A 12,257-nucleotide genomic window follows, 5' to 3' on the forward strand; every position below is an offset into this window, starting at 1 on the left:
AAACATATGTAGTACGTTTTTGCAGCATTTTGCATTTTTATGCACAAAACCCATCAAAAATGTGCATGCAAAACGCACTGCAAGACAACACAAATTATATTGGTGTGAGCCAGGTCTGAAATGTATTGAAAACGCATCGAAAATGTACATGTTGCTTTTTTATGCGTTTTTGCATTTTTAATCTGTCCAGTAAAAAGTTGTCCCAAAAAAAGGTTTAAAAACGCATCAAAACACGTGAAAAATGTTCATTGAAAAACTCAAAATGGACAAAATGCAAACTGAATTGGTGTGAACCAGGAGTAAGGCTCCATTCACACTTGGTTTACTCAAATTGTGGGTGGATTTGCCGCGATTTTGCCCACGATGTGACCCTGTGCTGTAAAAGTGTGAAACGTGCAATTGCGTCTTCAGGTGCCATTAATTTCAATGGCACCTGAATAAGCAGTGCTTTTTGCCATAATCGAAGTGCGCTTTTTTGCGTGGCAAACATGTCACGATTGCGCAAACTAAATCACGGGATGCATGATGCCCAAAAAAGGTTGCTTGAAATGAATGGCACTTAAAAATGCGATCAAACATTACTTACACAGCGTTTTCAAATTGCGGGCAGAATTGTGTCAGTTCCGACCGCTGTTTGAAAAAACCTAGTGTGAATAGAGTGTGAAATGCATTGAAAATGCATAAAAAATGCGCATGTTGTATTTTTAATCTGCCCGGCAACAAGTTGGCAAAAAAAAAAAAACGCACTACAAAACGGAAGAAACATAAACTGCATTGGTGTGAACCAAGGCCTGAAATGCATTGAAAACCCATCAAAAACGCACACATGTTGCGTTTTGTTGCTAACATGACTATGGCAGTAAAATCGCGCAGTTTCGGCTGCCATTACTGCCACCTTTTTTCCTATCGGCAAAATGCCGATAACACTATTTTCAGCCGATACATTTTAACCGCCGATATTTTGGTGCATCCCTAAAAAATACATTTATTATTTTTAGAAGAATTTCCAATTGCATGAAATGTCATTTAATATCTGCGTGGAGTTTAGAATTTATGTTGTCAAGAATATATCTTCATGTAATGCTAATTTATAACGATAAATATTATAGAAAAAGATGTACTGACAGTGTTTTTCATTTCATGTTTGTTTTTTGTTTTTTTTTTCTGTTTTTTGTTTAATTTTTCTGCTGCAGATAACTGAAAGATATGGCATTCATTACATTGCAATTGGGCCAGTGTGGAAACCAAATTGGCTATGAATTGTTTGACGTCCTCTGCAATGATTTCTATAGCAATGGACTGTGCTCCAAGAAAGAAAATAACTATTACCAGGCAGTTTCCAAGGATAGATTCTTTGAAGAGACTGAATCTGGAGGTTCGTTTCCATTTAATAAATATTTTATTGCTGTAAACTTTCTTGTGTTTCACTATACCTCCACTTTGATTTGTGTTGCAGAATTTGTAAGTCGAGCAGTGCTTCTTGATATGGAGCCCAAAGTTATTACTCAGACTTTAGCACTTGCAGCCCGGTCTGGTAAATGGACTTATGATGAGAAATCACAGTTTTCCCAGAAACAAGGATCTGGGAACAATTGGGCTCATGGGTATGGTGAATTTTACATCATTTCTTTTCCACTGCATGTTTTACATAACCACCATGAATAAAGCATATTCAACAAATTGGTTTGAATTCATAAATATCAGTGAATTACATCTTGTTTTGTTTAGGAGGGTGTGATTCAGAGAATTACTTGCCATATTTGTTGCTCCCACATGCTTCATTCCCACCAGTTCCAGGTGAAGATTATTATTATTTGCAGTATTTATATAGCGCCAATAGTTCGCTCAGAGCTGTACATTACAAGATAAAGATATTTCTCTAATCCCAGGTTGGGGTCTCCCTCCTCGCTAAGGTCATCGCATACAATGCAGGTCCAGCAGCCACCATTGGCCTTCCATTGTATATGATGGCACTGAGTGCCAACCAACATGCCAGAGCTGAGACAAAAAAGATTGCCAGCTGCCACGAAAGCAAGGAGCAAGGCAGGTATTCATCTGTATTGCACCCCACTGGACTAAATAAAAATATACCCAAGTTTTTTTTTGTTTTTTTTTTCTTTCTTGTTTCTTTTCTTTTTAATAGCTGACCGACATTTAGCCTTTAAAGCGTCATTAACCCCCCCCCCCCCAAAAAAAAAAAATAATCTATTGCAGCTTACCAATCAGATGTAATGGCTGTTTTAGTTTTAATTTTTTAGACTTTTCTGCCTGTTTTATCCTGGTGATCTGGCCAGTAACACACCTCATGTATTACATGTAATTTGCATGGCAAGTTGCACCCTATTATCCGCGATTAAAGCGGTCAAATCAGTGCGATTCTGTTTGGTCACACCGATTTCTAAAGTAGTGCATGCACTACTTCAAGTGTAACTTGCATAGACATCTGGGCAGATGTATTGCAAGTCGCACCTCAAGTCGGAATGACATCCGACTTTGAAATTGTGCGGCTTCACTGGAAGTCGCATGATTTCAAAGTCTGATCGGTGTGACTGGGACCTTACAATGCCTCCAGTCTCTGGATAAAGTAGTACAAGGGCATCTTTTGACAACAGCATTGTTAATCAAGGGAAAGGGGAGTGCTAGGTGTACAAGCAGATTTAGATATACTAACAAATTAACTGTTTCCTTTTGGGATAAACGTTTTACATAAAAGCTGATTATTGTAAGCACCCTTGTCAGTGATAAATTGTCTCCTCTACATCTCAGCTCTGCTCTATCTGTAAGAGAGCTTGTTCATACTGGCCAGATTAAAAAAAGAAAACTAATGTAATCAGCACATCTAGGAATTGGTAAGATGCAATATAATAAGTGGTTTAATACTGCTTTAAAGGATATTTTACCTTTTTGGATTTATTTCCAGTTTAAAGGAAAACCATACTGGAAGAAATACAAAGCTGTCATTTTTGACCACCAAGTTATTACTCCAGAACAGCTTCCATCCAATGTCAGAATGCCCAATCTGCTCACTTGTTATGTGCCTCAGAAAGTTTTAAACTTTTGTGCCCTTTCATTGGATCTGCATGACAATCGGACATCTAGCATTTTAATAAGGGTCAGCAATTCCAGTAATGGCATGCAAAGCAGGTTAGACACAGCTTTTTCTGTAAAGCACTGCAGCATGTTCTAGTGAGGTGCATTGAACTAGTGTGAACTGAATGTAATGCAGGTCAAATGAAGCATTTGACAAGAATGCCAGCTGGATTGTCTTGGATTATCTTCTGTTTCTCTTTTGCTAAATTGCTTTGTCATTATTTTCCATACGTACCTATTCCAAATATTGCGTAAAGAATAAATTGTTCTTGTAATAAATCTATACAATTGTATAGATACAGTAGGTATAGACAATAATCACCCTATTTAAAAAATTCACATTTTGTTGCTTTGCAGCCTGAAATGTTTTATCTAGCTGTAGTTATTGCAATTTTATAACATCCAAGTGAAAGATCTATAACATGTCAGGAAAAAAAAAAATCAAAAACAGAATCGCTGAGTTGGAAAAAGGATCACCCCCTTCTAAAAAGGATGTGTAAACTCAATCAGGTGTAGATAATTATCTTCTCAATAGCACACACAGCCATTTGACTTTCAGATGTGATCAGCTGTGGTCATTTTTGATTAGCTCCGCTTGAAAAAATAATTTCAGTCCCAGGTAGTGTAACTGAAGCAAACAATTTATGGGTGGCAAGGCACTTTCAAAAGATCTCTGGGATAAAGTTGTGGGCAGGCACAAGTCAGGAGATGGATACAAAAAAATGTAAAAGGCTTTATCAATGCCTAGAAGCACAGTGAAGTCTTATTAACCACACTCCAACCACGCTATAGCCGAATGACGGCAACAACGTAGTTGTTGTCTGGGATGGCGTCATATGACGCCCCCAGCGGCGCACACAGAGCGCTGTCTATGATCACTATGTCCGATAACACAGCTGATCACAAAGTAAATACAGTTGCCTGTTATCAGCTGCACTTTCCCCACGCTGTCACAGTGTGAGGAAAGTACTGCCGATAACCAGCAAGTGTCACAGAGGACATCTGTACTGATAATTGGGGCACTGATTATCTAGCCCTGATTATTGATACAGCCCTATCAGTGCCCAGTAGTGCCACCCATCAGTGTCCATTGCCATCAGTAAGTGCCGCCTATCACTGCTGCATATCAGTGCAGCAGCATCAGTGCCTCCTCTCTTGCCCCCTGCTAGAAGGTTGTCAATCAGAAGAAATTTTACCTTCCAACATGACAGATTCCCAAAGCACACAGCAAAAATGACCACACAGTTAAAGGAGAAAAAGGTGAATGGTCTAGTCAGAGCCCAGACTTCAAGTCAATCCACAGATTTTCAATTGAATTTAAGACTGCAGTCCACAAATAGTCACCATCAAATTTAACTGAACTTGAGCAGTTCTGCAAAGAAGAGTTGGCAAATATTGCAAAATTAGTAGAGACATCCCAACAGACTAAGGGCTTGTTCAAACTACATGCGTTTCAGTTGCTTTTTTTTTTCTGCATCCAAAACACACAGACAGGTGATATGGTTGTCAATGTCATAGTTCACATCAGTGCTTGCAGTTCCAGTGCGTTACAGTTGCAAAGAAAAGTAGAACCGGCTGCATTCTTTATGCACATAACTGTACTGGAACACGAAAAACGCACAAAAAATGCACTGGAATGCACATGTCCCTGTTTAAATTGAAGTAAAAGGGAAAAAATAAACTGGAATGCATAAAAAAATGCACTGGAACACATCAAAAACGTGCATGCAAAATGCATCCAGAGCGCATCTGTACTGCGTTTCTATAGTGTGAAGGCTGGAATTAAAGCAAAAGGTGGTTCAACAAAATACTGAGAGAAGAGGGTGATCCTTTTCCCAATTCAGTGATTTCTGTTTTTGAATTTTCTATATTTATTTCTGACATGTTGGTGTTGTATCTTTCACATGGTTGTTCTAAGTTGCACTGAGTAAATACAGCTGCATAAAACAAAAACTGTGCCTGTCTTCATTTCAGACTGCTAAGGAACAAAATGTGATTATTTTAAGGGGAGGGGGGTTCTTTTTTTATACCCACTGTAGTCACCATAACTAATTATGTTTAGAACCGTGAATGTTTTATCAACTTTTTTTTTTTTTTTTTTTCTGCATGTTTTTTTTTTTTTTTTTTTTTTTCTTCTCTCCTTTTTTTTTCATGCAGCTTACATTTGTGTATTTCTTCCATTGTCTTTGTAGTTACTGTGTACATGGCCCTAAATATCAAGATCTTGTTATTGACTTGATTAGAAAGCAAGTAGAAAAATGTGATCGATTGGGTGGTTTCTTCAACATAATGAGCATGGCTGGTGGCACTGGTTCAGGCATGGGAACATTCATCACAAAATGTTTACGAGATATCTACCCTAATTCACTTCTGCTTAATGAAGTTATTTGGCCTTATGGTACTGGAGAGGTAGGTATGTGACAATGCGATGTAATCTGCAATAATGAAGTACAATGGTGCTTAAACAGGGGCAGACTGACCATTTGGAAACTCGGGCACTGCCCGAGGGCCCGGGGTCAGTAGGGGGCCCCATGAGATGCCTCTGGTACCTTTTTTCATAGGCTTTTTTGAGTTTGGGCAAGGACACATGGGCCCCATGATCCTCTATTGCCCTGGGGCCCCATGAGATGTCAGTCCGCCTCTGTGCTTAAAGTAACTTTTATTATGAGCAACTGAGTTTCACTATGGGTATAGTTTATAAGACATAACTTTCTATCTCTCTCTGCCTCGCCACCCTTTCCTGTCAAAGCATTTTCTAGAACTGGGGTCTCCAAACATTTTAAACAAAGGGCCAGTTTACTGTCCTTCAGGCTTTAGGGGGGCCGGACTGTGTCCCGTGTGAATAGAAAATGTCTCTGCATAGGTGGGAGTAAGCCCTGCCCCATCATTGGTTTTAACAGGAGGAACCGTGCCCAGGCAATGGTGTCAGTGGGAGAAATGGTGCCCCGGCGATGGCAGGGATGGTGTCCCAAGGGGTTAGCAAAGGGCCACAGCTTGGAGACCACTGTTCTAGAAGATCTGTGAGCCTTTCTTGGCGCTCACTCAAAAGGGCATACATGTATTTTCTGCATGAAAGAAGGGTTCTTGCTGGCAGAACTAGAAGATCCACATGAAATATGCAACGAAAGTACATGTGTTTTTTTTTTTTTGTTTTTTTTTTTCATGTGTAGCTAAACACAGCGCACGTTTTTGAATATGTGGATGCAACTGTGTGTATGGGCTCATTTGATTGCTATAGTCCTGCATATATATGCGTACAAAACTATACTCTTAGACTTTCAGAATTGAGCAGCTGTTTCCCAGATATGCAAAGTTGCTACCTTGTCTTATTTTCACATGTTCTCTGCATTCTACCAGGTAGATGTTTCAGCCTCATTTGATGCTTACTTTTCTTCAGCTCTGAGATATAGGCAGTCCCCAGTTCTCTATTATTTTTCTTTTTGTTTTAAGGCCTTGTTCACACCATACGTGGAGAAAAACTGAAGAAAACGGACATGCAGATTTCACTTGCAGAGATATCGGTTTTCATGCATGCTTCAGTGAGTTTTATACATGTTGCAGACTCCTGCACAGAAAAAATCTGCATGTGTTACTAGTGTTGTGGTGTAAACAGGGCACATAGAGAACAATTGATTTTGTTGTGCTCTTGCAGAACATGTGCAGAAAAACTGAGGTCTCTGCACCATGGTGTGAACAGACCCTTATTCTTAGGCCTGTTAGCAATTGTTTTCTTTGTTTTCCACACTTAAGTTGTACTGCTTTTGCATGTTATGAAGTTTAAAGACATCCTGGGGTTTATTTACTAAAGCTGGAGAGTCCAAAATCAGACTCACTTCTGCATAGAAACCAATCAGCTTCCAGGTTTCATTGCCAAAGCTTCATTGAACAAGCTGAGGTTAGAAGCTGATTGGTTTCTATGCAAAAGGGAGTCTGATTTTGGACTCTCCAGCTTTAGTAAATAAACCCCCCTGTGTCCCTGAATCGACTAGAAAGAATAATGCGGTTTTTGTATTTGCCTTAAAAGCTTCATCTTGGATTCCATTGAGGGACACAGGACTGTAGATTAGCCTGACGTGGGGTTATACTGCTGTCTACAGAAGGTCTGGATGCAGCGAAAACCATTATGCCATCCCTCATCACCCTGCCTCTAACCATCATGCCTCAGTTTCCTGAGCAAACTGTACTTAAGGCGAAAGACAGAAGAGCGAGATTTATGTCGTTCAGTCGATTCCAAAAAATGATTTTATGGTACGAACATAACTCTTTAGTCCATTGAAGACTAGTGTATGCTATCACTGTTCTGCTTCTTCACCTTATCCATTCTGAGAACACTTTTTCTTTCATTCAGAAACTGCAAAGCATTCTCCGAATAGCGCTGGTGCAGAACGGTCTTGTGTTCAGAATCCAGCTGGGCTGCTGCTTGGCACAGGATCCAGAAGCAAGTGGAGATCGCTAGAGTAGCAATGTCCACTTCAGTGATTTCCAGCTTCTAGGGGCATTGCCCAGGTATAATATATGTATAATTACATTGGTCCAAGCTGGACCAATGTAGCTATGTATAAAATATCCATACCTAGAATTCCTCTTTAACCACTTGCCCTCCTGAGGATTTACCTCCTTCCTGGACAGGCCATTTTTTGCATTACTTTAACTGACAATTGCACGGTCATGCAACGCTGCACCCAAATTAAATTTATGTCCTTTTTAGCCCACAAATTGAGCTTTCTTTCAGTGCTAGTCGCCTGTGTTTTATTTTTTGCACTATAAAAAAAAAAACTATTTTGAGAAAATAATATTTTTGACTTTTTGCTATTAAACATGTCCAGTAAAAAAATTAAAAAAATCAAATGTAGTCATAAATTTAGGCCCAAATGTATTCTGCTACATGTCTTTGCTAAAAAAAAAAAATACCAATATGTGTAAATTAATTGGTTTACGTGAAAGGTTTTATAGCGTTTACAAATGGCGGTATACATACTTGGATTTTTAACTAGTAATGGCTGCGATCAGTGACTTATAGCAGAACTGCGGTGGGCATTCTGAAACTGGGGGAACGGACTTGGTGTCACTGACATCCCCAGTGACACCAATACAGTGATCAGTGCTAAAAAAAAACCCACTGACACTGTACTAATGGCACTGGGCAGAAAGGGGTTAACATGAGGGACGATCAAAGGGTTAACTGTGTGCTGGGTGTGTTTTACTAGGGGACCGTGTGTTTCTGCTTCACTGTAAGCACACTGCTTTGTATGGCTGGGCTGTGCACAACCATGCAAAGCAGTGTGCACAAGCTGACAGGGAGAACGGTTTTGTTTACAAACCGTTCTCCTCCCCATTGGAGATCCTCGGCAATCACCGGGCGCCGGCGAGTAATCACCGTCCAGGACCCGGTGATTGACACCTGCGGCTGCGAATGGTGCGGGCAGGGTGCGCGCGCGCCCCCCTACCCAGAGCTGCAAACTCATGTATAGCTACGTGATTTTGCGCACCCGTACATTTTCTGCTATAGGGCGGAAAGGAAGCGGTTAAACATACAGGTGGAAAAATAATAACCAAACGAGAAGTTAACTTAGACCAACAGTTAGGCCTCGTTCACACCATACGTGCATAAAAAATGATGGAAACTGATGTGCAGATTTCACTTTCAGTGACATCAGTTTACATCAGTTTTCATGCGCACTTCAAGGAGTTTTATACATGTTGCAGATTTGTGCGCTGAAGAAAAAACTTGCACGTGATACTAGTGTTGTGGTGTAAACAGGGCACATAGAGAACAGCTGATTTTGTTGTGCCTTTGTAAAAAGTGTGTAGAAAAACTGACATCTCTGCCCCATGATGTGAATGAGCCCTCAAAGCACGTTTTATTCCCACAACCAAAAATGTAATATGATTCAGCTTACAATTGTTGAAAGCAGAAGTAAACCCATCAATTTTAATTTTGTCCCTAGGTTACATTCAAGGCATACCTTGAATAGCTGTTACAGCTTCTTCTGCTCTCAACTACACTGTCAAGCCATCAGATGGCTGGTGTTATAACTGATTTACGTGTGCAGCACCATGGCAGCTGCAGGTCAAATAGAAGCTAAGATGGCAACTTCCTAGGCTGTAAAGGATCGGAGTATTTGGAGGATTTAGTTACACTGTAAATGTGGTGACTGCATTAGGTGTGGTGCTTTTGCCTTTTTGTTTTGTAGATTTAAATAGACTTTACTGTAAGTCAAGAGACTAACATCATATAAAACCTAACTCCAGCTAACCCTTTTTAAACTTTGTGTGTTCAGCAACGATCACCACAGGTAAAAGCTGGCTCTGCAAACAGCCACAAATGGCTAAGGCTGCCACTGACCTGTCATTAAAGTGTTTGGGCTTGGCAAACACAGCTAACTGATCACAGGTGGCAAAAACCGCTTCAGGAATCTGCAGATTCCTGCAACTTTCATTAGCACCAGATCAAATCACCTGTGTGAATGTAGCTTAACACAGTGTTTTTCAACCTTTTTTGTGCAAAGGCACACTTTTTTCATGAAAAAAATCACGAGGCACACCACCATTAGAAAATGTTAAAAAAATGTATTGAAAAACTTTTTGACTTGAGGGCCGCAATGGGTTCATATATTGGACCGGGGGGCCGGACCAAGAGTAGATGAATGATGTGTATGTGTCATCCATAGTAAGTATAGTAATATTCCCCCATAGTAAGCATAGTAATTAATCCCCCATAGTAATTCATCCCCCATATAGTAATTCATCCCCCATATAGTAATTCATCCCCCATAGTAATTCACCCCCCATATAGTAATTCACCCCCCATATAGTAATTCATCCCCCATATAGTAATTCATCCCCCATATAGTAATTCATCCCCCCTATAGTAATTCATCCCCCGTATTAAGTCCCCAAGCCCCCCCCCCCTGTGTCAATTCACTTACCTTTGCTCCGCGCGTTCCTCTCGCCGTTCCGGTGTAGCATGAAAATCTGTCTCCTATGAGGATCTGTCCCCCTCGACGTATCTGCGCATGTGCCAGTTTCAGGCATTAGCAGCCGATCGGCGATCTCCGGCACATGCGCAGATACGTCGAGGGGGACAGATCATCCTGACAGTATCACGCTCCGCGGGCCGTAGTAAAAGGTCTGCCGGGCCGTATACGGCCCGCGGGCCGTAGTTTGCCCATTGCTGTTCTAATGATCGGTCTATTTGTGAGCCGAGGCCACATGTTACGGATGAAATTGCAATTTTTCCCACGGCACACCAGACAATATCTCACGGCACACTAGTTTGCCGCGGCACAGTGGTTGAAAAACGCTGGCTTAACAGACTTGCTTGCCAGATAATCAGGTGAAAATAAGGGGAATGACTAAAAAAAACAAGACTAATGCAGCCACCACATCTACCATGTTTTTGATTTTACGTAAACATTAAGTGGGATAGTAAAAGTTTACTTAAGTAAAAGCCTGAGCATAGCATACAAAACCTTTTCCTTTAGGGATTAGATATAATTCATAAAAAAATGAACCAACTAGATAATTGTTCAAGGCTTATAGTATGAGGGGTTTACTGCACGGCTAGAAATTTGTAAAACAAAAAAAAAGCTAGGGATATTCGCGATCTCTGAGCAGAACATTTTATATAGGTATATAGGGAACAAAAATGAAAGGATAGCAAACCACATTCTTTGAGAGAATGGGGTGAAAATAACTATCTAAGGAAGAGTCACACATGTGTACATGTTCTTCCTGTGACTGTGTGTGTTTCCTCTGGGTACTCCTGCTTCCTCCCACACTCCAAAGACATGCTGGTAGGTTACTTAGTTTCTGTGGAAATTGGCCCTAGTATGTGTATGTATAACTGTGAGTTAAGGCAGAGTTCCAACTGGGGGGAAAAAAATATTTAAGTCAGCAGCAACAAAAACTGTAGCTGCTGACATTTTTTTATAATACAGCCACTTAACTGTCCCTTGGTCCAGCGGTGTCCTCACCACCGCTGGTTTCACTGGCTGTCTTCTCTCCCTGGCATCTTCAGTGTGGGCACCCGGCTTTGAGAGCTTGCGTCTTCACAGCTGGGTGCCCACTGCGCATGCGCAAGTAGCGCTGTGCTTTGTGAATGGCCCCGTAGTTTTCTGGGACCTGTCACGTGTCTTAGAAGACTACGGGGAGGGGGGGGTGTAGGACAGCTTCTGCTTCTGATCGCGGAAGTGGGAGTAGGTACCTATAAAATTCAGGTACCCACTCCCGAAAGGTGCCAATCCTTAATGGAGAGCAGGGGACATAGACTTAGAGTGGAACTTCCCCTTTTGGGTGGAGCTCCGCTTTAAGGACCTTCGATTGTAAGCTCCTTGAGGGCAGTGACTGATTTGTGAACGCACAATATACAGTGAAGGAAATAAGTATTTGATCCCCTGCTGATTTTGAATGTTTGCCCACTCACAAAGAAATGATCAGTCTAAAAAAATCGAAGGGGAGGTGTATTGTAACACTGAGAGACAGAATAGCAACAAAAAATTCAAAAGAAATGCATGTCTAACAAATGATGCACTGATTTGCATGTTCATGAGGGAAATAAGTATTTGATCCCCTTCACAAAACATGACTTAGTACTTGGTGGCAAATCCCTTGTTAGCAATCAGAGGCCAGACATTTCCTGTAGTTGGCCACCAGGTTTGCACACATCTCAGGAGGGATTTTGGCCCACTCCTCTTGGCAGATCCTCTCCAAATCATTAAGGTTTGGTGGCTGACGTTTGGCAACTTGAATTTTCAGCTCCCTCCACAGATTTTCAATTGGATTAAGGTCTGGAGACTGGCAAGGCCACTCCAGGACCTTAATGTGCTTCTTCTTGAGCCACTCCTTTGTTGCCTTGATCGTGTGTTTTGGGTCATTGTCATGCTGGAACACCCATCATCAATGCCCTGGCTGAGGGAAGAAGGTTTTCACCCAAGATTTGATGGTACATTGCCCCGTCCATCGTCCCTTTTCGATGTGGTGCAGTTGTCCTGTCCCCTTATCAGAAAAACACCCCCAAAGCAGAATGTTTCCACCACCATGTTTGACAGTTGGGATGGTGTTCTTGGGGTCATAGACTGCATTCCTCCTCCAAACTTGGCTAGTTGAGTTGATGCCAAAGAGCACGATTTTGGTCTCATCTGACTACAACACTTTCAACTAGTCCT

The 12,257-nt window shown here is 41.2% G+C and overlaps 1 protein-coding gene across 4 annotated transcripts in view; it reads left to right on the forward strand.

Annotated features, from left to right (window-relative positions):
• TUBD1 (tubulin delta 1) overlaps positions 1 to 12,257 on the forward strand; it is a 44,209-nt gene that overhangs the window by 11,274 nt on the left and 20,678 nt on the right. For 3 of the 4 annotated variants that reach the window (XM_089676653.1, XM_089676654.1, XM_089676652.1), the window contains exons 2-4: positions 1,194 to 1,375; positions 1,457 to 1,604; positions 5,283 to 5,499. In XM_089676653.1, the coding sequence (XP_089532779.1) occupies positions 1,207 to 1,375; positions 1,457 to 1,604; positions 5,283 to 5,499 (534 nt within the window). In that variant the 5' untranslated portion in view covers positions 1,194 to 1,206. Of the gene's footprint in view, positions 1 to 1,193; positions 1,376 to 1,456; positions 1,605 to 5,282; positions 5,500 to 6,547; positions 6,630 to 12,257 lie in introns of those variants that run through there. The other variant, XM_089676655.1, reaches the window with a different exon arrangement.

The sequence above is a fragment of the Staurois parvus genome, unplaced genomic scaffold, assembly GCF_062004578.1.
Source record: "Staurois parvus isolate SC_StPar_1 unplaced genomic scaffold, SC_StPar_1.0 ptg000172l, whole genome shotgun sequence".
NCBI lineage: Eukaryota > Metazoa > Chordata > Amphibia > Anura > Ranidae > Staurois > Staurois parvus.